Below are 24519 nucleotides of genomic sequence, written 5' to 3' on the forward strand. Positions count from 1 at the left end.
TAGAGGCAGGCGTAGGGGCCTGGGAGGAAGAAGATGCCCCAGAGAAGCTACAACAGCAAAATGGCACTACCACCTCTTCTTTGAGCCAGGGTGGCCTTTTATCAAACCCATTTCTTGAAGCCACTGTTTAGAAACTACTGCAGAGAGGAACTGAAAGCAAAAATGTTGCTGGTGTAAATTCCAGCCCCAGGCCTATTGATTGCGTGTGGTGGCCCCAGGTCTTTGGATGCCAGTCACCTTGTAGAGGGTTCCACATATCTGTCCGCAGTCTACAAAACAATGCACAACATTAAGGAAATCCCGTGAGTTCAGCCTCCACGGCTCCTCACCCCCGACCTCCTGTGTTACTAGAATATGGTGAAGTGAAAAAAAATCTATTTCTAGTTCTTCCTTTGCCTCTAACACAAGTGTGATTGTGAGATCCTTTCTTTCACTTAAGCACTTTTCATTATAAATTATTTTGTAAAAATGTTACTTGACATTAACCTAGAGAACTACTATAGACGACTTTTCTTAAAACAAAGACTTAACACTGAGTCATTTAACTTTATTACTGCCTACTGTGTGCCAAGCATTGTGTTCACTTCATCCCCATAAAACATCAGTCCCCAACCTTTCTGGCACCAGGGGCTGGTTTTTCTACTGAGGACCCAGTAGCGGGGAGGCAGAGATCAGGAAAGCTTCCTCGGGGCCCGGTTCCTAACAGGCCAGACAGGCACCAGTCCTTGGCCCAGGAGTTGGGACCCCTGCCATGGAGTACCTAAGTTCACAGAAAGATATATATTAGGAAAATGGCTTTGATCTTTAGTGGTCTGAGGGGCTGTCCATGGAGGGGAGACTGCAGCAGGGGCTCAGCACAACTTCTATTCTTCCTGCTATACCTGTTGACTTTGTAAAGGATCATGTCCTTTGACTATTATGTCCCTTGTCAAAACAGATTAAAATGTGAACTCAGATCTGATTATTCCAATGGTCTTCAGCAATTATATTACTTAAATAGGGTTTAATTGGAATTGGCATTAAGGTCTTAAACTGATTTCTCTCTTCCCTTAGTAAATTTAGCCACAAAAATTAGGAGTATTCGCAGGTCTCATCCTGGCATTAAGCATGCGATTAATTTCTGCGATAAGGATCAACAGAACCCAGGAGGCAAAGGTTTTATTCATTTGGTCCCTTCACTCAGGCCAGGAAATGGTTTGTTTATAATTTGCATAACCATTGTGTAGGAAGATAGGGACATTTGCTTAGTGACCTGTATTTTTTCAGGTTGAAACCATCAGTCCAACAAATTTATTGATTTTACACAGAACCTCAAACTAGGTTACTCTATGTATCAGGTAGAACTGAACAGAATCTATAGTCTCTGCCTCAGGTTACAATTGAGATAGGGAGGTAGCTAATATACGCGACACTGCTATGAGGACACTTGCAAAGTCAAGTCACACAAATGGTTCAAACGTTGCATAATGGAAAGAGAAGTAATTTGCCTCTATTTTATTGACCTATAATCAGTGATTTATCTGTCCTTCTCAGTGGACTTATGCTAAATATGATCTATACAGTATTATATTTTGTACTTGAGCTTCTCTCGAAATATCTAACAAAGGGCAGACAGTCGACAAATGTTGAATGAAATGCTTAATGGTTTCAGGTAGGTGAGTTTAATCATAGAATCATCCTCCAAGTGGTGTGATTTTCTAAAAATAAACTTTTTTTCTGATTGTAAAAGTAATACATACTCATTATATAAAATTCAGAAAGTGCTACAGAAAGTATAAATTACTTTGCTTCACCCATCCAGAAATAATCACTATTACTATTACCATCTAGTCTTTTTCTATAGAGTGATTGTCTCCTTAGCCATTAAAATTTTATTCTTTAAAAACATTATTCTTAATGTCTGCATAATATTCCAATGATGGGTAGTTGGCCCCCCCTTTTTTTTGCTATTATAAATGCTGCTTCAATGAATATTTTCTAAATATTTTTCCAAAGGATCTCTTTGGACTACATCTCTATACATGAAATTATTTGAAACATTTTTAAGGTTCTAAATGAAGTTGCCAAACTATTTTTCCAGAAAGTTTAGTCCATTTACATTCCCACTAGAAGTATAAGTAATACCTTCATTACAGGAATAATGGTTTAACCAAGGACTTTTTTTTTCTTTAATGAAATTAAGCAAAATCAGAAAAATGAGCTTAAGAATGTTCAACTATGAAATGTTCTCATCATGGCAGACTCTTCTGTTACTACCTATCATTGATCCATTTGAGTTCTGCTTTTTTCACTGCAAAGTATTTCCTACCTACCGATCTAGTTCATATTCTGGTTATTTTCCATCCCTCTACAAGTCCTCAGTGTGCTAATATCTCCCAGTGAGCTTGATGATTTTCTTATTGTCAGGACTTAGAGTCGTTTCCAGTTTTTGCTATTAAATTTGCTATAAACATCTTTGCAGTCTCCCGCCCCATTTTCCCAGTAGTGAAATTACTTGATCAAAGAGTACAAATAATTTTATAGTTCGTTACACACTGCTGAGTTGCTGGGCAAGGTTGGTAATTTATTTATTTATTTATTTAAGGAAAGTTGGCTGTACAAAGGAGCAGCTGTGCTTGAACCATCTTTCCTGAGCAAGGTACAGCAACCTGGCCTCTTAACTGGAGGCCAGGTTCCCCGCATTTCCTCATGTGGGGAAGTCCCTTCCCCATTCCGAACTTCAAGTTTCTTATCTATAAAATGAGGGATTTGGATTGAATGCATTAAGGTCATTTTCTACCAGAAATCTTGCCATGTTTCTCCTGGTCTGGTCTTTAGCACTCAGACTTAGTTCAGCGCATGGGATAAAACTCCTTTCCCTTGTCTGCAGAATCCCACCCGAGTGTCCGTCCCCACAGTAGTGTAATCAGAGGAGACACAGCAGAGTGTAGGAGTTCAGAGCTCAAGCTGGTTTCAGTCTGCCACTTACTAGCTATGTGACAAAATGACATCTCAGTGGCTCAGTGTCACCATCTGTAAATGAGGTTAACAATAGTTTCTACCTCATAGGGTTGCTATGAAAATTAAACGAGTTAATATTTGCAAAACACTAAGAACAGTTACCTGGCACTAGTCAGTGCTGTATAAAATGTCTGTTGCATTATAGAAAATGTAGCACATAAACTGTGGGTCTCTTCATACTGCAGCAGCTCCTTGACTGGTGCTCCCAGCCTCTTTCTTACTCTTTGTTAAAGCCCAGAACTCTGAGCCACAAATCTCTCTATTTAAAAGGTCTCGTACAGCGAGGTACCCCCAGAATGGAGTAGATGCCTCAGCTTGAAGACCCAGGCTCTGAACACAGGGTTTCCTGGAGGCCTCCGCCACTTCTTTTCTTTAAGGAACTGTTAATTTAAAAACAGAACAAAAATAAAATGAACCAAAAAGGCAAACAGGGTTACAAAAATTGAAGGGCATTTTTAATATTATATTGAGCAAAGTAAAGCATTGACACCCCCCCCCCCCCCCAATAAACTTTAATTACGCTGTTCACAAGATAATTGCCAGGGGTTCTCAGAGTGTTACTTTAGGCCACACAACAAGTGGAACAGCATGCCGAGGAGATAGGAGTTTACCAGGGGCACCGCTGCGCACTGTAGAGGGTCAGAGTCTGGACACTAGAGCATGCGATCATAAAAAGATGATGCATCTTAAACAGCTTCCTCCGCTGGGACCACCTCGGTCGCAGAGACAGCTGCTCTCCCCCCCACCCCCCACGCTCCCTAACCCCGCGAGACTGACGGCCTCGCTCGCAGCCCCGCCACGCCCCACTGCCCCCCAACCTCCCCTGCCGCACGCAGAGCAACTCCTGCCCTCAAGCCGCAAGGGCAGCCCATGCACTTGGAGCGGCCATCCCCAGCGAACTGGCCCAGTACCTCGCGAGTCCACCGGAACCGTTATCCCGCCTGTGGCGCCTGGTAGTGAAAAACTGCGAGTCGGGGAAGTGGGATCCAGGGTCGATCCTGGTACCGGTCCCGCGAGGGGGCGTGCGTCTGCGCCCGCCACTAGCCTGCTACCGCCGGCCCTCTCTGCAAGGCGGGGGCTCTCTGCGCCATGCGGCTTGACCAATAAGAGCGCGCGCAGAGAGGCCCGGCGGTCGTGGGTGCGGGTGCGGAAAGCCGCGCACGCCGCTGGCTGGCTCCGGGGGGCGCGCCAGCAGGCCGGATATCCGAGCACGCGAGGCCGCCGCGCGCTATCCGCGGATCCCGAGCGCGCGCCTGGTCGCTCCTCCCCAGCCGGCGCAGCACCTCGCCAGGCCCCGATGGCCCCCGAGACCCCGGCCCAGGGGCAGACCCTGCGCTACTTCACATGGGACGAAGTGGCACAGCGCTCCGGGCGCGAAAAGGAGCGATGGCTGGTGATCGAACGGAAGGTGTATAACATAAGCGAGTTCACCCGCCGGCACCCCGGAGGCTCCCGGGTTATCAGCCATTATGCGGGGCAGGATGCTACGGTGAGCGCTGCCAGATGGGGACACGAGAGGAGGCGAGGCCCGGTGGCCCGGGCCGGAGGCTCAGTGCGCGAGCCGAAAGTTTGGCGTCGGCCGCCAAATACCAACTAATTCGGGGGAAAGCTGGAGGCGCCCGAGCATACCTGTTGCCCAGCGATTGGGTGTACTGTGGCCACTGGATGCAGAGGCAGGGGCGGCTGTGAAAACGAGTCTGGGGAGTAGGGAATGGAGTCTGGCAACGCACACACACGAACAAAGGGCCGCGCGGCCCCGCGTGCATTCCGTCTGTGGCCGCGAGTCTGCAGTCTTCAGGCGTGGGCCGGCCCTGAGCAGGGCTAGGAGGGAGAAGAGCGAGAATGCAGGGCTCCGGGATGGCGCTGCTGCCGCGGCCGAGGAAGGCAGGGGTTATCGACCATGGTTGGGACGGGAGCGCAGCCGCTTCTGGACTGAGCGTTCTAGGCTACACTCGCGAGCGGGAGCAGGAGAGGGAACCACTCTGGGGTAAGGGATGAGGTGGGAAACCACCTGGTACCCACTGTCTTGGGAACCCTTGCATAGGGTGAAGGAGGGAGGGTGGGGAAGGGGCCGCTCCGGCCGGAGAGGGATAGCGGCTGCTCGTACACCGGAGGGCGGGGGAGGGAATGGGAGTGGCATGCTGAAGGGGAGGGGGCGATGTGCAGTATTAACATTTGAGGAGGACCCCAGAACGGCCCTCAAAACCTGTGGGGTGGTTACTCAGCCGCAGGCGAGCGGGTTTCCAGCTATTCACTGCAGCAGACAGCTTTTTTGCATTCCCGGGCTGTAGTCCCGATGCGGAGTCCTAACCCTCCTCCCTCGGGCTGCCCTACGAAGTCAGCTCGCTCCCTAGCCCCAGTCCTTCTGCTTTCCTTTGTGGACCACCCGGCTCTCGGCGCTAAGGCACCTGGTGCCTCCCTGCTGAGTTGGAGAGCTGGGGATCTCCCTTGGGACCCAAAGGTTGGAGTGTTTGCTTCGCACTGTCCCCTTTCCCTACATCTGTCTCCCACCCCGGGCGCAGCGGCTTCACCTCTCCCGCTGTACCCACCGTCAGCCCTTGTCATTTCGGAGTGCGCCTGGGCCCATCAGAGTTCCCATTATATCACAACAGAGTACAGGTGCTTCAGAGTAAGGGCCTTTTCCTTTTATGCGGCCGGCCTGGGGGACAAGGACAGAGCCTGCGCTTTTCACCCGGGGTGACCACTGGGAAGCCCAGACCGTAGCCAAAGGCTAAGTTATGGGCTCGCGCATGCGCCAGGGGAACAGGCATTAACGCCAGGGCTTTTTGCAGTTTGATTTGGGGCGAGGGCCATCCTCGGGCTGGGAAGGCGATTGGTCCGGCTGTGTGGCGCCACCAGCTGCCGGCTCCGCCCCCGTTCCCGCCTCTCCTGTGGATTCCCTACAGGGCCTGGGGCTTCCTGATCTAAACTGTTAATCTTATCACCTAGGATCCCACCTCAAAAAAAAAAAAAAAAAAAAAAAAAAAAAAAAGGCAGTTCTGGGGCAGGGTGTTTGCAAAGTGCTAGGGCTCCCATGGAAAGCCCACCCAGAACAGGGCCCTGAGGGAAGGAGAAAGTTCCCCGGTTCTGATACAAGGAGTCCTTATCACTTACTGAGAATCCTAGCACAGAGAGGGGCTTCAGTCCCACAGAAAAAGACAAGAGAAGTCTCATAGCCCCTCTCATCCCTTCTGTTACTCACCAATACCGAAATTCATGTGTAAAAGCTGTCCCTAGAACCGCCCAGAGGAAAGGCTGGGAAAGGTCTTTCTGTGGTCCCCCTACCTATGCTTCCTATTGGTTGGCGTGGTGCCCTTCTTACTAGACAATAGATGGTGGGTGATCCTGAGCTGTGGACTCCTAGAAAAGGTATGAGCACCCTTAAAGGGCAGCTGGTTGGAGGGAAGTGGTGTCCCTTAGAACTTTGATACAGCTTCCTTGCTGGATCAGGAAGATGACCTTTGGTGGGAGCACCCCAAGAGCCTCGAGGGTCTTGGCTGGCTTCCTCACAGTTTTGCCTTCTCCCCATCTTTGCAGGATCCCTTTGTGGCATTCCACATCAACAAGGGCCTTGTGAGGAAGTACATGAATTCTCTCCTGATTGGAGAACTGTCTCCGGAGCAGCCCAGCTTTGAGCCCACCAAGAATGTGAGACCCTGTTTGCTGTTTGGAGACTGTATGATTGTTGAGGGGCAGAGGGAAGACAGAAGGCCTAGACAGGATCATAGGTAACTACAGTCAGTAGTTCTTAGGAGTCTCGAGGTCCCTGATTCTTCTGCATAGTCACTGGGTCACAGGCCCAAGGGAGCAGGGCTTTGAAACCCACAGTTCTCACAAGGCCACCATGATTACCATCATCACCAAATATGAGACCTATCTTGAGCACTTACTCTGTGCCAAGCATAACCTCATATATTCCTCAAACATTTACAGATGAGAATGCTGAGGCTCAGAGTAGTTAAGCATCATGGCCAAGGAGCATAATTGTTAGTAAATGGCGGAGCAGGGATTTGAATCAAATCTAACTTCCAAAGTCCACGTGCTCTATCACCTCCTCCTGTCATCCTCAGTCTTGTGGTATTTTTACCTAGCAGTGGACTTTCCCACTGCTCCCTCAGTGGATGTGTTTAAGCCTAAGAGGGCCCTTGTCACTCAAGGGCAGGGTTGGGTTGCAGCTGGGAAGGATAGCCTCTCCCTCTTCTCTCTTTCTCAGAAAGAGCTGACTGATGAGTTCCGGGAGCTACGGGCCACAGTGGAAAAGATGGGGCTTATGAAAGCCAACCATTTGTTCTTCCTGCTGTACCTACTACACATCCTGCTGCTGGATGTTGCTGCCTGGCTTACTCTTTGGGTCTTTGGAACGTCCTTTGTGCCCTTCCTCCTTAGTGCAGTGCTGCTCAGCACAGTTCAGGTGAGAGCCCGTGGCTTAAGAGCACAGCTGTACTCAGCATTCCTAGGAAAAGCTCTTTGTACCCCTCAGGAGGCCAAGGTGCCCTCTCTGATGGGCAGAGCCAAGGACCTGCAGGGGATTTGGTGCAAAAAGAGAACAGACATTCCATTGTCATGGCTTTTTTGTGCTCGTTAGCCACTTGTGCACCTTCATTTCTCTCACTGCCTCTCCAGCTGCTTCTCCTGGGGTTTCCTTCTTGCTGTTCAGGTTCTTGCCACAACCCAAGTATGCCAAGAACCAAGACTCTGGTTTATCAGCAAAGCTTGGCTTCCTCCCCACCACAAGACTGCCCAACATCCTAATAATGCTTGGGATTTAATACTTGGCTGTCGAAACCATTTGCCAAGCCTCTGAGTTTGTCACTTTCTGTCCTTTTCCGTCGTCTGGATGTTCAGTCCATCATAAGTCACAGATCTCCAGAGCCAGGGAAACTACTGGACAAGGAAGGGAAAGTGCTTTGACCCAACTCTCATGTGAGTTGGTGCCACAGCCAGGGTTAAGGCCCAGGCTTCCAACTCTCTTCTTAAAGTGCTCAATAAGGGTACTGCAGCCATCACAGGCCTAGGTGGATGAGGTCAGTGAGAGGATGCTGGGCTGGTGGGCTGCCCTCAGCACTAACCCTTCTCACCCAGGCCCAGGCCGGCTGGCTGCAGCATGACTTTGGGCACCTCTCTGTCTTCAGCACCTCTACATGGAACCACCTGCTACATCATTTTGTGATTGGTCATCTGAAGGTCAGTGGGATGGGGAAGGCCTTCCTGAAACTCTAGCTAATGAGGACTACTTGGGGGGTAGAGGGACACTAAACTTACGTATTCACATCCCTACTTTTCCATAGGGGGCCCCTGCCAGTTGGTGGAACCACATGCACTTCCAGCACCATGCCAAACCCAACTGCTTCCGCAAAGACCCAGACATCAACATGCACCCCTTCTTCTTTGCCTTGGGGAAGATCCTCTCTGTGGAGGTGAGCAGAGCTATCACTGGAAAAGTCTTGGAGGATGGAAATATGCCAGCATAGAGGGCTTTGGAGGAGATGCTCACAATGCTGTCAGTGTGGGGAAGGCATTGGGAGGTGGCTGCCTGGCTATTTGGAAGTTGTGGGAGGCAACAGGCTGTAAACGGGCTGCGAACAGAATCACCTGTCCTTCCTAGTGAGTTCATATCAGGAAAATAGTTATTGTATAAAGGTATCCAAAGGATAGCTGGCAGGCTACTGTGCAAATGCCTGCTCATCCTTGAAGGTGATGGATGGCCCTCCTCCAATGCTTTTTTGAAACTCTTACCCCAGACGGTTATCTCCCCTGCCCCATGCTCTGTATTCCTCTCTCTTACTCTTTGATATCCTACTGTGTCACAGGTTTCCCCATCAAGGGCTTGACTCTCTTACTCTTTTTGACCCCCAGTGCTTGGAACATTCATGCACCAAATAATTCCTCCCACCCACCTGATCCCAGTCTCATTTCCAGGGTGGTCAGTCAGTGTTGGGTTTGAGTTGTTATCTGAGGTTGTGAGCAAGAATTGTAATGCAGCTGCTAAAGGAAGAATGCCTTTGGGTGGACATCTGGTGAGCTTTCAATGAGGACAATACAACAGAGGGCTCTGAATGGCCTGCAGAGTTCTCTGAAAAGTTAATGTAAAACCCTTTGTCCCAAGGCTCAAGGCTGCAGTCAGATTTCTGCCAGGTCCCCTTTCACCACTTTATGACATTTCAGCCTGCCAAGAATTAAACTGTCATTAAAGGTGGTTCAGTTCCAGGCATGAGTTCAAGGTGGCCTGGCTCCCCTCTCCCCTCTGGCCAGGAGAAGAACTCTGTGGCCAGGCTTTGGCAGCACTGGCTGTTCTGGCACAAGGAGCCCCTAGCATGAAGCTGTGTCTCACCTGTCTGTAATGTCCTAATTTTCCTACCTCCTAAACAGGGACTTATGTCCCCCACTGCTATAGTCAATGCTGGGGATAACAAACCAACCCTGGCCCCCTCCTGGCTCAGGTGGCTGCTTTGCGGGTAGTATGGGTTATTTATCAGGCAGAGCATGGAGCTCTTGGTAGCACTTCTGTTATCATTACAGGGAGTTGAAAAAGGTGAGAGTCTAAGTGGAAGAAAACTTTCTCACACCATGCCAGTGTTGCTTCTTGGCACTAGGGTTTTAGGAAATTCCCATCTGTAGACACTAAAAATAGAGTGATCTGTGACCAAACTAATCCTCCCCTTTTTTTGCCTAGTTATGAGGTTGAAGATAGGCTGCCTGTATGTTAGTAAATGCCCAGGCTACAGGCTGCTTAGAGCTTGACTCACCCTCTGTGGGTATTGTTTAACTGGGCATTGATCCCTGTGCTGCTCTACCTCAGGGCCTCCCAGCTCTCCTGGAGGACAAGAGATACAGGGGGCGCTTCACCCTAAACATAACCCTTCTGGCTCCCAAGAGTCAAAGCACAGTGGGGCAGTTATTAGGATAATGGCATGTGATTGCCATTCAAGGGGGCAACAGTGGACAGGGCTCCCTTTGAGGCATAACTGTCTCAAAGTAGGAGGAGATCTCTGCCCTACCCACCCAGCACATAAGACAGATGCTCCTCTTCTATTCTCCCCGTCTCAGTTAACATTGCTTGGGGTGGGATGAACTTTATCCCTACATCAGCAAGCCCTGGTAGTACTGCTCCCAAAACATGCCCCAGACCCATCGACTTCTTCAGCTCCATTGCTTCCCTCCCCAGGTCTGGTCCATCTAGGTCCTAGGTTATTGCTCCAGCCTCCTCACTGGTCTCCCTGTGACTATACCTGCCCCTATAGTTCATTCTCTCCACTGCCAGTCAGCCTTTTAAAGCACAAAGCAGGTCATGCCACACCCATTGAATGCTCCCCAGTGGCTTCCCATCACCACTGGAGTAAAATCAAACTCCTCACCATGGACTTAGCAGGGCGCTCTAAGGTCCGACATGATTTGGCGAGCCCTAGTTTTCTGGCCTTCTCAACCATTCTCCCCTGTTGCTTACTGTTGCCAGTCACACCGGCCTCTTGGTCCCTTGAATATCCCAAGCCTTTATACTGGCTTTTCCCTCTGCAGTAGATGCTGTTCTCCTGAATCTTCACATTGCTCACTTGTTCTCATCATTCAGTTCTCAGTTTAGATTGAAGCACCTCAGTGAGCCATTTCTGACCACCCCTGCTAAAACACTGCCTTCCTCACACTGTTACATTTTATTGTTTTTAATCTATAACTACCTTGAGTCCTGTTTACAGATTTCTTTTAAAAAAAGATTTAATTTACTGTTAGAGAGGGGAAGGAAGGGAGAAAGAGAGGGAGAGAAACAGTAATGTATAAGAGATACATTGATGAGTTGCCTCTCACGCGTCCCCAGCCAGGGACTTGGCCCACAACCCAGGCATGTGCCCTGACTGGGAATCGAACCAGTGACCGTTCTGCTTGCAGGCCGGCACTCAATCCACTAAGCCACCCAGCTAGGGCCTTGTTTACAGATTTATCACCAGCTTCGTGGCAGGTTACAAATTCCACGAGGGTAGGGACTCAGTACTGTTCACCTCTGTATCCTCAGCACCTAGAATAGTGCCTGGCACGTGGTATGTGCTCAATAAATACTTGTTGAATAACTCATTTAATAGAGGAAGAATGCTTCATTTAGCAGAAGTGCCTTGCACATAATAAACTCTTAATAAATGACCTGTCAAAACAGTGGGTAGACTTATGAAAGAAAAATGAGCAGGCATTTTGCTCTGGATGGAGTTCCTCTTTGCCCTGTGGTTCCCTGGTTGCCAAAACTAAGTGGGGCAAGAGGAGCAGAAGAGGCCATCAACTTAGACAGCAGAGCTTTGCTGTCATGTTTCTGTGCACTCATGCTAGAGGTTGCACGTTGGTTGGCTGACCTGGCAGCCCCAGCCTATCTCTTCACCAGGTAGGCTTACAAAATAACCACCACCTGCTGGGAAAAACCTTGCCATCTTCAAATTGCCAAACTTTGCTTAGCTTTCAAGGGATTTATAAAGCTCATTTTAAAGTCAAGAGACCAAAAATATTTTGATGGGCTATATCAGGGGTGGATGTAGAGGGAATACTGAGGTGTAGCAGTAAAAATGGTTTTCCATGGAGACTTTGGTGTCAGAAAGGTACCAGATGGGAGAAAGGAAGGGAAGAAGGTAGAGGGGACTGGAAACCTTGTGACGAAAGTTGTCTTTTGATAAATGTGCGGAGTCCTGAGGACTTGAACTGTTGTGTATGCATCTCGTGGAAAGGGACCACTGGGCTGCATGCCGTGGTGAGGCTGGTACATGTAGCAGATTGAAGCCCAGGGCTTCATGTGCCAGGTGCTAGAGGTAAGACTGGGCCTGCTGGAGCCTTTCAATAGTATCAACAAGCTGAAAACCCCTAGAGTAGGCCTAGACTCCTGAGCAGAGAACAGCCAAGGTCAAAGGGGGAGGGAAATGGGTGACTGGTGTGTGGATGTTGATTTGCATTTGTTTTTCTTCACAGCTTGGGAAACAGAAGAAAAAGTACATGCCATACAACCACCAGCACAAATACTTCTTCTTGAGTGAGTATTCCCTTCCGATATAGGGGGACTCCTTTGGGAGGGGGTCCTGAAGGGATGTGAGGAGAAAATGACTTTCCAAGGGATTACAGAAGTTTAGGTAAAGGCTGGAGGAAGTACTCCATCCCAAAAGATTACTCCCTGCTTGGGAGCAATCTACCATCTCAACTAAGCAAAGTCAACAGTTAGGCTAATGTTTAGTCAAAAGCCATCTGTCCTGGGGGCAGACCAGTTCCTCCTGTCCTGCCCTGGCTTCCACAAGAGAACTGAGTGGTCAGGTATAGCCATCCTGATTAGCCTTAAACCTCACCTGGAACCTTGTTAAACAGAGACCTGGGTCAAGGTGACCCAGTGGGGTGCAGTCCACCCCCCAAGGACTTGTAGATATAGCTATGGAGGTTTGGACCAGAAGAGGAATTGGAGGAGCTGTGGGAGAAAGGAGAAAACATTTCTGTAGTTGTCTTAAGCGCTTTCTGAAGACTGCTCTATGTTCCCTCCTTTAAAAAAAATCTGCTCCATAATGCTTAAACTTTGAGTTTTAAAACTTAAAAAGTTCACATTTTTAAAGGAAGGGAGAGGGTGATTTCATTGATTCCATTTTAGTCCAAAGGAATTTACCCTAACTGCCTACTACCAACCATCCCTAATGGAGAAGGGGATAAGGTAGGGGGTGGAGCAGAAATGTCCAGAAGAAAGACTGTTGGAATTCATGACACCTCAGGATAGAGGAGCTATGGGTAGGCATTGCAATGTGGAGGTTATGCAGAGAAGAGATACAAAAAAGGAAATGGGGTAGCATTGGACGTGGTCCACTTTTTCAATTCCCAGTGTTATCAGAAGCACTTCTGCCCCTTCTCACAGCCGACCTCTGGGGCTTCAGGTTGGGTGCCACAAACTCATTTCCCAAGTCCAAGGAAGTGAGCTTTCGGCCTGTGAAGGAACAGCAGGGCTCCCTATCCCCTAACACAGACACACACACACACACACACACAAACACACACACACACACACTCTCTCTCTCTCTCTCTCTCTCTCTCTCTCTCTCTCTCTCTCTCTCTCTCTCTCTCTCTCTCTCTCTCTCTCACTATTTGCTCCTGTCCCTTCACCTGCATGGTTGAGCAGCCAGGAATATAGGGCAGAAGATTGCAAGGATAGGTGTAGGGGCAGTAGGAAGATCCCTGGCAGGGGCAGGGCTGCAGCCAGGACAACTTGGGGAGAATTAGCCATGCCCTTGTAGGGACATGGGAGCAGAGCAAGTTCCATGTGTAGAGCTTGGATTTCCCTAGCTGTCCTCTGTCACTAGAAAAGCTTGCCACTCCCACCCCTCACTGTCCTGGCATCCCCTTGGGAGATTTTGCCTTCTTCAGACTTGCATTTATGCCCACCTTCAGTGCCTGCTGGTTCCAACGAAAGGCAGCTGGAAAGGCAGGAGATGGCAGAGATGCTAGACGCTATCCATCCAGCACCAACCAGCCCTTTAGTGACCCTCGTGCTGCTCACACTTCCTCCCTGTCTCCATTTCCTCCCCAGTTGGGCCCCCAGCCTTGCTGCCTCTCTACTTCCAGTGGTATATTTTCTATTTTGTTATCCAGCGGAAGAAGTGGGTGGTGAGTATCCAGAGCCCAAAAGTCCCACTTCCTTTGTCTCTAGTACCCCGAGGGAGGGGAAAGTTATTCTCCAGGGGAAATCGACTGAGATTTACTCCAGGCCTACTTTAGAGTGAAGTGATAGAACCAGGTATAGCTCTAGGTAGGATGATTTGGGCTCAGCAGACAACCTGCTTCCCAATGTCCTGTATCATTCAGCAGTATTTCCTGAGGTTCCTGTACTGGGCCTAAAGCCAGGGCAGGCTGGGGAGTGGGGAAAATGAGTAAGAGACGGCACCTACTCTCAGGAAACTTCTGATGAAGCAAAATGTAGTTGACACCAGAGAAGAGGTATAGGCAGGTTCTGAGATTCCAAAAGGGGCTTGACTACATCAGCTGGATGAGAGGCATCAGAAGAGGCTTTGTTAAGTCACTTTTCTAACTGGGTATACAAGACAGAGGTAGGGTGGAGGGAGGATGGACTCTGAGCAGAGAAGCTTGGAAGTGAGGGGTGAGTTTTCCACTGGACAGTCTGTGGAGGACTCAAGTGTCAGGGGAGGGGCATGGTACAGAAAAGTGATTGGAGATTTGATCAGGGTGCTGGCATGGACCGAGCCATGGTGCTGGAAGATTCATTTGGCATCATGGTGAAGAGATGAAGGACTTAGATGGGTTGGGAGGAGCTAGAGGCAGGGAGATCCTGTAGGCTGTGGTGCCTGTGAAGGAAACAGGCAAGGAGGGATGGGCTGCCTCCAGGGATGGAAAAAAGGAGCAGTAGCACTAGAAACTATGGGATTGGGCAACTGAGAGGGATGCTAACAATGACTCAGTGTTCCAGTATGGATACCCAGGAGAATGGTCACACCATGCAAAGAAATAGGTAAAGTGAAAAGTGAATTTGCACCATTTGTAATGCTCTCTGCCTTTCACTGCAGGACTTTGCCTGGATGATCACCTTCTATGTCCGCATCTTCATCACTTATGTGCCATTGTTAGGATTGAAAGGCTTCCTGGGCCTTTTCTTCATGGTCAGGTAGTATTACATGGGGAGTAGGGTTTGGCAAAGAAATGAAATTTGGGAGTAACCAGTCTGGTCTGGGAACTGTGCTGCAGCTTTGGGTAGCGGGTGTGTTTCAGGCCTTGGCTCAGGAAGGTGACCAGACTGGAGCAATAATCTAAAGGAGAGCAAGAACTCTGGGCTCTACTTGTCCTGTTTTTATTTGTGTGTTATACCCACCAGGTTCCTGGAAAGCAACTGGTTTGTGTGGGTGACACAGATGAACCATATCCCCATGCACATTGATCATGATCAGAACAGGGACTGGGTCTCCACCCAGGTAAGGGACGGTCTCTTGGAAGACCCAGGCATGACACAACATAAAAAAAAAAAAAAGGTGGGTGGGCAGAGATGCAGGCCAGGGGGTTCAGGGGAGCACTAACAACATAAGTTCCTGCAGCATTGCGTCATTAACTTGAAGCTGCTTCCTATTACCATGTGGAGAAGGGAGTGGCCAGGGACAGTCCCACAGACCCTCCTCTCAGACAGCCTTACCTAGAGAGGGCTGGACTGGCCTTTGCATCTGGTATTCAGAGCCATGCTCTCTCCCTCCCCTTTCCCTCTAGCTCCAGGCAACATGCAACGTCCACAAGTCTGCTTTCAATGACTGGTTCAGTGGACATCTCAACTTCCAAATTGAGCACCAGTAAGAAGGGAGATCTGGGAAGCAGGGTCTTGGGCAGGGTCCATGTACGGGGGGTAGGTGGGAGCAGAATGTAGGAGCCACTGACTGTTCCTTGTTCTCCCTGAAGTCTTTTCCCCACGATGCCTCGACATAATTACCACAAAGTGGCTCCCCTGGTGCAGTCCCTGTGTGCCAAGCATGGCATAGAATACCAGTCCAAGCCCCTGCTCTCAGCCTTCGCAGACATTGTTCAGTGAGTATCTGAACCTGGGAAGATGACTAGTAGCACAGGAAGAGGACAGGGCAGTGGGCTTGGTGGTGAAGTGTAGGGTTGGAGCCATGGGAAGATTTCCCCAATGGAATGGAGGTCACCAACGCAAAAGCAGGGTACTCTTGGTCTTGTGGCCAGGTCAGTCCTTTGCTCTCAGTGCCATGGCTCAAGCTGTTTCCCAAAGGGGAGGAAAGTATTCACATGGAAGGGGGCCTTACATCATGAAGATGGACTTCCAAACCTCTGTAGAGCTTCCCCACTACATTTCTGGTGGGTGATTTGGCTTTGGGGCTCAGCTTCTCCCTGCCTCACTGCCTGCTCCCATCTTGTCTCTGCAGCTCACTGAAGGAGTCTGGGCAACTCTGGCTAGATGCCTATCTTCATCAGTAACAACAGCTCCTCATCTGGAAGAGGAGCCTCTGGAGCCAAAGCAGAGGGGAACTTGAGGGACAGTGCCACTACAATTCTAATATTAAGAGGGGGTTGGTTTGAGATACAGGCTCTGGCTCAAATTCCTCCCCTTTATCTTTAGCAGGTCTATGATGCAAAGAGGCAGGGGACATGCAAGCCCCCTGGAAGAAGGGATGGAACTGTTAGGGCAGGGATGTGAATTTTGTTTCTCCTTTTTTTTCTTATGTCAGATGCAGGTGGTTGGTGAGCAAAGAGGGCGTCAGGAATGTGTTAGAATAGGGAGGACCAGCCGAGCCCAGAAATCAAGAGAATCCACCCAGTACCTGGGAGCCCAGCCCATTTTAGGACTATCATCAGTTTGCCTCAGGCTACTGGAGAAGCAAGTTCTCCATTTGTAGAAACAGGCAGGGCAAAGGCCAGGACTGTGGTGTTAAGACATCTGCCCCCAAAGATACTCCTCCCACTACTGATTTTGGTTCCATGTTCCATCCAAAGTATCAAGGGAACATTAGGTCTGGGGTCTTGCCAAATGGCTAGCAGTTACTGGCCATTAAAACTCCCCTCAGCTTTTGATTTGCCTCTTCTAACCAGCACACATGCGGCAAAAAAACTATGACAGGGAGTCCACTTCTTGCTCCATAAACAAGTGAGCAGATGGGCAATTTAATTTTCTCCTTAGAAACAAATGAGGGCTCCCAATGGTTTCCTTTAGCTTCCCTACCTTTAATTCCAAGTTTAATACAATAGCAGTCAGTGAGCATAGTGACCAAGGTAGGTGATACTGAATTACCAGTCATGAGGAAAACACAAGTTCGCTCATAAAGGATCTAAGGGCTGTAATAAGTTTTAACATAAATTTACAGCATTACTTTAGAGCAGGAGCAGTGGAGTTAAATGTAATCACTTCATAGTTCTAAACCAGAAACAGGAAGATAAAGACACAGAAGTTTGTGATCACTTGTTGCTGTCTCAGGCACCTTACTCTGTCAGCTCTGTTCAAGTATCTTTCTCTGCTGGAGACCAGGTAGGAATTTAGGATAATCTCTCAGTCTTCTAATACTGAAATGCAATTTGTTAAAATCTCATTTTTAAAGGATAAAAACAGTTTAACCCATCTCCAGAGCTAACATAAAAATGTGCCCCAGGAGTCCCACCTTCACTCCAGGGCTTGTCATCAGCATTCATATCCTCTTTCCTCCCCATAACCATGGCCATTCAGTCCAGTTGAGAGGGTTATTCGCCTGTTCACCATCATCTACCACAGGCATATTGAGCATGTGGGACACTGGGAGAAACGAACCTCAAACTAGGACAAAGCAAAGCCCTGGAAGAGTTGCATTTAGTGTTGGGAGAGAAGGGGAATCAGGGAGATCAAGGGTCCTAAGGCAGGTTGGGATGGGACTAGAGGCACCACCTGTGGAAAGGGTGTCGTGATTACGCAGAGGTTTGTCAAAACAAATTTAAAAAGATGGGGGAGAACAGGTTGCAGAGGAGTTCAGATCTTTTTCATTTCAGCAGAACCTGGTTTAAATTAGAATTGAAGAGTTCTATACTCAGTGGCTTCCTCACTTCAGAAAAGGTGCTGATCCTTCTTCATCTCTCCATTCCCTGCTACCTAAGGTTTTGGTGTGGTGTCATGAGCCCATCAAGCTCTACGGCTTTCAGCCTAGGCGGAGCAAACCCATTGAAGCTTATTAAGCAAAGTCCAGGTCCTCAAAGAACCTCTAACATGTGGCCTTCTTTCCTTAGCCTACACCAGTGTGGTCTCACATGGCCAAAAAGTTACATACCAGTGACAAAAGGGTCAAACTGCATAAGTAACCTCAAATCTAATGATAGATGAGAAGACAGACTTAGGACGAGTTGCCTCCAGTCACAGATCATGGCAGAACTAACATCTGAACTCACTTTTGAAAAACTCCCAACTTCTTTGTTTGTCCTAGTTACTTTCTTCCTACCATTTGGCCATAGGCATTTTCTTAAGCCCAGTATCAGTGTCCTTTTGGTATGTGCCAATTTTGTTAACACATTCCAATGAAATAAAGCTGAAAAATAAAGTTAATTTTGACCAAATGAAGGCTATTCCCTTGTACTACACAATGCTCCTCTGCACATGTCAATAGGGCTCCCTGTGCCTATGCTTTAAGTTATTGTCTACCTCTATGGCGGTGACTTCTTTCTGAACATGAGTCCCCGCACAGCCCCTTGGGCAGGGGAAGGAACATCAGGACCTGCAGAAAACACCAGAACACAGGTGGACTATGCCAAGGACAAGAAAAACCAACCCCTTTCCATGATACCCATGTTCAAATGCTAGATATACTTGACAGGTTTTACATGCATTCCTTCCTCCTATTATGAGGCAATGGCCTCACCCTTTAACTCATTTCTAGTCTTAATATGGGTAGTCCCTTTACGGCTCCATTTTGCCTAAATCTTTCTCTGCAGGCACAATGCCCACTACAAAGCAATGCCTTATTAACCTCCATCCTAGAATAGCAATCTTTGAGCAAGAATATTAGAACATGCTTAAAAATTTGCAACAGAATAAATTTTCCCTGCAGTGTGCAGTGGTTAATAAACATCTAGAAAAAACTAGGCAATTCAACTTCAAAAAGCAAGAGGAAGGTAAACCACTTGATGTGCTTGTCTACCACAGGGACTAGAGCTATTGCTCTGAGGCAGTAACTCCTATGAAGCTGGGGAGAAAACTTTCCTCTACCCTCAAGGTTGTCCTAGCTGCTCTAATCAAACAGATGTGAAATTAGCGAGACAAAATAACCAAATTTAACAAGTATGTATGAGACCTCCACATACATAAGACTCCACGTGCCCTAGAGGTTCAGCAATAAAAAGGGAACATGGATATATAAGACATTCTGAGCTAGGAATTAGGTAAGGTGCCTTGGGGTTCAAAGGGTCATTGCAGAAGAAAAGCAGATGGTAATAAAAAGTTTGTCCTGTCCCAGAGGTCAAAAGAGGTTATCTCTGATCTCTTACCACCTCTAGGACCCATCACCACTACCACAGGCTTAGAATCAAATTATGGAATCAGAAAATGGAGCTCAAATTAAGGGTGTGGCTTAGCATAACCTGGGAAAAAGTGGTTTTATTCATCAACTGGGAAGGTTAATGAACAAAACAAACTCCTGCCCTCAGGATAGAACTTTCCACACCAGTGGTTTTCAGCATCCCCTAGTTACAGCTATCCTATTTATACTTCAGCCAGAGGAACTCTCATATCCTGAGATTCTGCATAAGATTTTCATTTGAAAAGTAGGTTGCTCCATTAAAAACTGTGAAAACCATTGATTTTTGGTCTTCCACCTGCTTAATCTGTAAAAATGTCAACTTTTAATTTCAGACCACCCAATGTCCTTAACTTCAAATGGCAATGATAGGAATATTAAGAAATTATAAACTGAAACAGGTCAGTTCCCCACCAAGTTTGATCAAGATTTTGCAAAGTACAAACACATCCTATCTGTATGAGAAATAGCAAACTAAATGTGATGTCAAAAAAAGAACAAGTGATTTTTGAATGGCAGCTTTCACAGTTTACAAATTGCTGATCTAAACTGTGAGGTTTTCTCAAAGGAACTCCTTATTTCACACAGTAGGTGGAAAATGAATTCTGTTCCTAGCCAGATAAACTTGCATCCTCCTCCAAATGGCCGAGGCACCACCCAAGTTGCTTTGGCCATTCAATGGGGCATGGCGCCATCTTGTGGCCATGCTCAAACCACCTGTTCATAGGGTACAATTCCAGCATGCTATCTTAGAGTGAAAATACTACATTCTGCATACTTTTATAATTTTATTTGACTCTTCTCACACATTTAAAACAAAAATAGCACATGACAATAGCATCAAGTCCCAATTCAGCTGATTGCCTCAGAGAGGGCATGAGAACTAAGCCACCATATACCTCTGAATAACTAAAGATTCAAGTTACATGACAAGTTCAAGTTTCTGCCCACCACAGGACACACAGCCAGTTAACAAACCCATGTCTCCCACTCCAGGGACTTCAGCTCTCCATCTGTTTTATTTCTCAGTAACTCTTCCTATTGATGTAAGACTGAATCTTCCTGCTGTCTATCCTTCAGGGTAAGTCAAAGCTGAACCAGAGAGAAACAGTCAGGTTCCACCATCACTGGCCAACAGTTGACCAGCCAGGAAATCACTTCCATACAGTTTTTTGTCTCCACCATTTATTCTCTCCTCCCTTCCTCAAAACTTGTTACTATCATTTTTATGGAACAATGGATTCAGTGCCTATTAAATTGACCGAAAGGTGATTTGACCTGACTTACTTTCCTGAGCTAAAAAAGAAGAAAACAAAGTACTTCTGTGGCCTTCCTGAAGTAAGATCAAGTAAAAGGGAAAAGCACTACTGAGAAAGGTAGTGCCGGGGGCGCAATGCAATCCCTTCCCTGACCGCATGGAGGTTTCTCTAGTACTAGCTCTTGAGAGTCCAAGGCAGACATTCTGGGGTCAAGGAGGTATAATGAAGGGAAACATTTATTTCCCCCTTTTAAACTTCCCTGCTGCTCCAGTCTTTGCCTTCTTCTTAGCAGATCCCTTGGGTTCTGGCTCCTTGCGCTTAGCTGAAGAGAGTGAGCCAGTCACCTTGAAGAAATCTTCCAGGCGGCCCTGGGTGCTGCCTTGGCGGCTCTTGCTAAGCCGCTTGACCCCACTGCGGATTCGCTCCTCAGAGAACTGCTTTTCACCACACATGAATTTGACGAGCTCTTCTTCATTTGGCTCACTCCACTTCAGCTCCACAGATTCTGGGTCTAGCACCTCAGGCTCTAGGAAGAGCTGCTGGGCCTCCTTGTGGAGCCAATTTTCTGGCACGGGGTATTTGGTGGGATCAAGTCGACGCACAATCTCCTCAATGCTCTTGTGTTTCTGTATGAGGTCCACAGCCCGCTTGGGCCCAATGCCCCGAATGCTCTCACAGTAGTCACTGCCCAGCAGGATGCACAAGTCCACAAACTGTTCCTGATTCAGGCCCAGCTCCTGTAGAATCCGGCTCAGGTGAAATTCCTGGATGGGCAGCTTCTTGGCCTCACTGGCAGTCAGGTGCCGCATCAGCACAGGGCTGCCAAAGGTCAGACAATCCATGTCCTCTGTGGCTGCCGCATAGACTTTGCCAGCCTTCACCAGGGCCGCACAGCTGGCCTCTGCCTCACTGGGTGCATCAAGGTACGGGACACCCATGAGGCTCAGTAGACGCTTGCATTCATCGTTGTGTTGCTTGGTGACCTTCACCAGCCGCTTGGTATACTTCTCTACGTCCTCCTCTGCCCCAACATCCTGAGCCTGCTGCAGCTGCTTCTCTGCTTCAGCCCGCCGCTCACTGCGTTTGGCCAGCTCACCTGACTTGAGCTGTGGCGGCTTTCCGTCGAAGACGTACACAGGCTTGATGCCATTCTCTATCATGCGGATGGTGCGGTAGAACATGCCCATCAGGTGGCTGGTGGTCTCACCCTCCTCGTTCTGCAGCACATCCCCACCATGGCGAACAGCAATCAGGAACTGATAAATGCTCATGGAGGCATCAATGGCCACCTTACGGCCAAAGTAGCTCTTGATGTCATGCTCCCGGATGGCACTGGGGGCCACATCGGCAATCAGTTTGGCCAGGCCTTGAATACCCATAGCAATACAGAGGAGTGACAGCTAAAAAAGAAAGGAAAGTGAGACAAGGAGGAACATAAAGGATACAAAAAAAAAAGTTATAATTGGTGCTATCTCACCAACTTCATACCTTCAGCTAAACAAACCTAGCACAAAAAGGACATGAAGTCAGCAATGCAGAAGATGAAAAGATGAATAATACAAAGTTTCCACTGCCAAGAAACTTCCAGTCTAGCAAGGAACTCCACTCAATTAATACTAATTAAGGCTTCCTGAGTGTAACTGAACTGGGTACTAAGAGGAATAAGGCGCTGTTGATGTCCTTAAGGGACTTAAAATGTGGGTAAGGCAGCAATCAGGCTAGCATGCAGTAAGAGCTACAAAAGACATCTTCAGCAAGGATCATGCAAATCCAGAGAGTGCCTGGCCCAACTTGAGAAGCTTAGGGAATTACGAAGGCAGAACTGAGTCCTGAAGGACAGGCAAATACTGGTTAGACAAAGGTGAGATGTGACAGATACCAAAGCAACCATAATACACGACTGAATGTATAAAGTAGTAAAATAAACAGGAGTATCCATCTTCTCGTCAATACCTGAAAACCACATTCATTCCTCCCCAACTCATTCCTCAACCTCAATTCCCTTAGCGGTTGTGGTTCATTTTCTGTGTCAACTTGGCTAGGCCATGGTATCCAGTTATTTAACTAAACACTAATCCAGGTGTTGCTGTGATGGTATTTTGTAGATGTAGCTAACATCTATAATCAGTTGACTTTAAGTAAAGATGACTGCTTTCCATGATGGGGGTCGGCCTCATACAAATCATCTGAACAACCTTAACAGCAAAAACTGAGGCTTCCTGAAGAAGACATTCTGCCTCAAGACTGCAGCATAAAAAAAACAAACAAACAAACAAACAAACAAAAAACTGCAGCATCAACTCCTGCCTGAGTTCCCAGCCTGCCAACCTGCCCTACAATTTTCAAATTTGCCAACTCTTACAAACATGTGAGCCAATTCCTTAAAATAAGTCTCTTCAGACCAATATCCTATATATCTATGTGTTCTTTTTCTCTGGAGAACCCTGACTGGTATAGCAGTCTTGAAGAATGGCTTTCTCCCACATAGCACTAATCTCCCTCCAGTGTCGCCCTCAGCATTTCAGTTTCTACTTCTACCATGATGTTCCTAGTTTTAAGTCTTTCCCTTGTACGTTCCCTCCACCACTAAATCTGAAGTGTGAAATCCCTGGCTCCTACCCCACCCCAGGCTCTGATCTAGTCACTCAGGCCAGTATTGCATTTCTGTGGTTCAGGCCCCTTAACAAATGTTTCCTAGGGCACTGTTCACAAAACTTCAGTCAGGCCCAAACCACACACATCAAAACCTGTACTTTCATTCACTTGAAATTTTCATGAAACGGATACCACTGTTTAAAAGCTAAGATAATGTGCCCTGGTCGGTGTGGCTCAGTTGGTTGGGGCGTTGTCCCCTATCCAAAGGATTGTGGGTTCAATCCCCAGTCCCCAGTCTTGGCGTGTACAGCAGGCAATGCTTCTCTCTCACATTTGATGTTTCTCTCTTTCCCTACCTCTCTCAACTTTGTCTCTATCTAAAGAGCAATGGGAAAATGTCCTTGGGTGAGGATTAAAAAAAAAAATGAAAACAAAAAACTAAGATAACTTGAAAAGGAGAACTCATCTTAAGCAATGTCTGTTATATCAGTTTTATTTTAATATGTGTTAAATGTTTAACTACTAAAAAGGATTTTTTTTGCCCACTGCAAGGCACGTATCCAACACTATGAAATATTGTACTAGGCCTTCTAATTGTTCCCATTCTTCCTTCACAGGGTTCCTCCTAAATAAAGCAAAATGATCCTGTTACACTTCTCCTTCTAATTAAGTTCAAATACCTCAGGATGGGCATCAAGATCTTCAATGATCTGGTTCTCCACCTACCTTCAGTCTGGGTGGGACCCAGTGAAAAAACGCTGGAACAAGGCCTGCATTTTCTCACTTTGGCTCAGCTGTGCCCTCCACCCGCCATCCTCTGCGAGGCCCTTCTTCAAGGTCCACCTCCTAGTAGTTCCCCAGAGAATGGCAACGGCCTGAATATATACGTCAGCATTTACCATCTGTGTGGCATCACCAAGTCGCTTCGCGTGTGACATTACTCAGCCATGTAAGCTTGGTTTTCCTCATGTATAAAATAAGATGAACACCATGGCCACCGTGCATAATTACTCCCAGGGTCACCTGCAGTAATAGCTGAAGAGCTCCGGACACGCACTCGGTGCTCGGCAAACGTTCTCCCCTCCAGCACCCGCGCAACGCTTTGATTCCCGCCTCAAGCTGGCGGCTTTGCTGGAACGTGTACCGAGAGGACAATGCCTTGTTACCCGGCTATCCTGCCACAGCATCCAACAGCGAGGTCTCAACAAGCGAAGTGTGAAACTGTTTCTCATCACGGTCTTAGTCAAAATACTCCACCACGATCCCAAGAGGTGGAGTTATTATCCCCTTTCCACAAACGAATAAAGAAGCTCGGCGGTTACGCGACTAGCCCCCGTCCCACAGCGGAAAAGTGGCGGCAGAGCATTCGCGCCTCCGCCCTGCGCGGCAGCCAGCCCGCGAGAGCCCCCAAGCGCAAAGCAGGCCCCGCCACTCGCGGAGACGCTTCCCATGGGGTCTCACCTGGCCTTAGGAGCGCGAGGCCTCGGCAGCTAACGCTTGGTCCAGTGTCGACCAGGACAGTCCTCAGTCCAGCTCCCGCCTCAGATCGCCCGAGGGTCTTCTCTCGCTCCACCGCCTTCCAAAGCCCGCGCTCGCGTCACGTGACTCGCCGCTGCGCACAGCCTCTTGGGAAGTGTAGTGCAGGCTCGTCCCTTCGGCCGGCTCCTCTCAGGGCGCACAGTCCCGGCAAA

General features: G+C 48.0%; 2 protein-coding genes across 3 annotated transcripts; one reads left to right on the forward strand and one right to left on the reverse strand.

The window, feature by feature from the left end:
• Positions 1-4204: 4204 nt before the first annotated feature.
• Positions 4205-18011, forward strand: FADS1 (fatty acid desaturase 1). 2 transcript variants are annotated; one of them, XM_054563787.1, is made up of 12 exons: positions 4205-4489; positions 6538-6648; positions 7214-7411; positions 8083-8184; positions 8289-8417; positions 11938-11998; positions 13526-13602; positions 14517-14614; positions 14822-14918; positions 15205-15284; positions 15391-15516; positions 15873-18011. In XM_054563787.1, the coding sequence occupies exons 1-12, from the start codon at positions 4298-4300 to the stop codon at positions 15922-15924; spliced, it is 1323 nt and encodes a 440-aa protein (XP_054419762.1). In that variant the 5' UTR covers positions 4205-4297; the 3' UTR covers positions 15925-18011. The 2 variants fall into 2 exon arrangements, with proteins under 2 accessions (XP_054419762.1, XP_054419763.1); XM_054563788.1 differs by lacking the exon at positions 7214-7411.
• Positions 18012-19742: 1731 nt separating this feature from the next.
• Positions 19743-24425, reverse strand: FEN1 (flap structure-specific endonuclease 1). The gene is made up of 2 exons (XM_054563792.1): positions 24290-24425; positions 19743-21633 (listed from the first exon to the last, which is right to left on the reverse strand). The coding sequence occupies exon 2, from the start codon at positions 21610-21612 to the stop codon at positions 20470-20472; it is 1143 nt and encodes a 380-aa protein (XP_054419767.1). The 5' UTR covers positions 21613-21633; positions 24290-24425; the 3' UTR covers positions 19743-20469.
• Between the last annotated feature and the right edge of the window lie 94 nt (positions 24426-24519).

This window comes from Pteronotus mesoamericanus, unplaced genomic scaffold, assembly GCF_021234165.1.
Source record: "Pteronotus mesoamericanus isolate MK-2021 breed Mesoamerican mustached bat unplaced genomic scaffold, CSHL_Meso_final scaffold_83, whole genome shotgun sequence".
NCBI lineage: Eukaryota > Metazoa > Chordata > Mammalia > Chiroptera > Mormoopidae > Pteronotus > Pteronotus mesoamericanus.

What these genes read in the sequence shown, in the direction of transcription:
- FADS1 (XM_054563787.1), top strand. Translation starts at nt 4,298, where the DNA reads ATGGCCCCCGAGACCCCGGCCCAGGGGCAGACCCTGCGCTACTTCACA. An exon ending in GGAAGATCCTCTCTGTGGAG is followed by an intron (nt 8,418 to 11,937) that starts GTGAGCAGAGCT and finishes TTTTCTTCACAG; the next exon opens with CTTGGGAAACAGAAGAAAAA. An exon ending in TCCAGCGGAAGAAGTGGGTG is followed by an intron (nt 13,603 to 14,516) that starts GTGAGTATCCAG and finishes CTTTCACTGCAG; the next exon opens with GACTTTGCCTGGATGATCAC.
- FEN1 (XM_054563792.1), bottom strand. Translation starts at nt 21,612, where the DNA reads ATGGGTATTCAAGGCCTGGCCAAACTGATTGCCGATGTGGCCCCCAGT.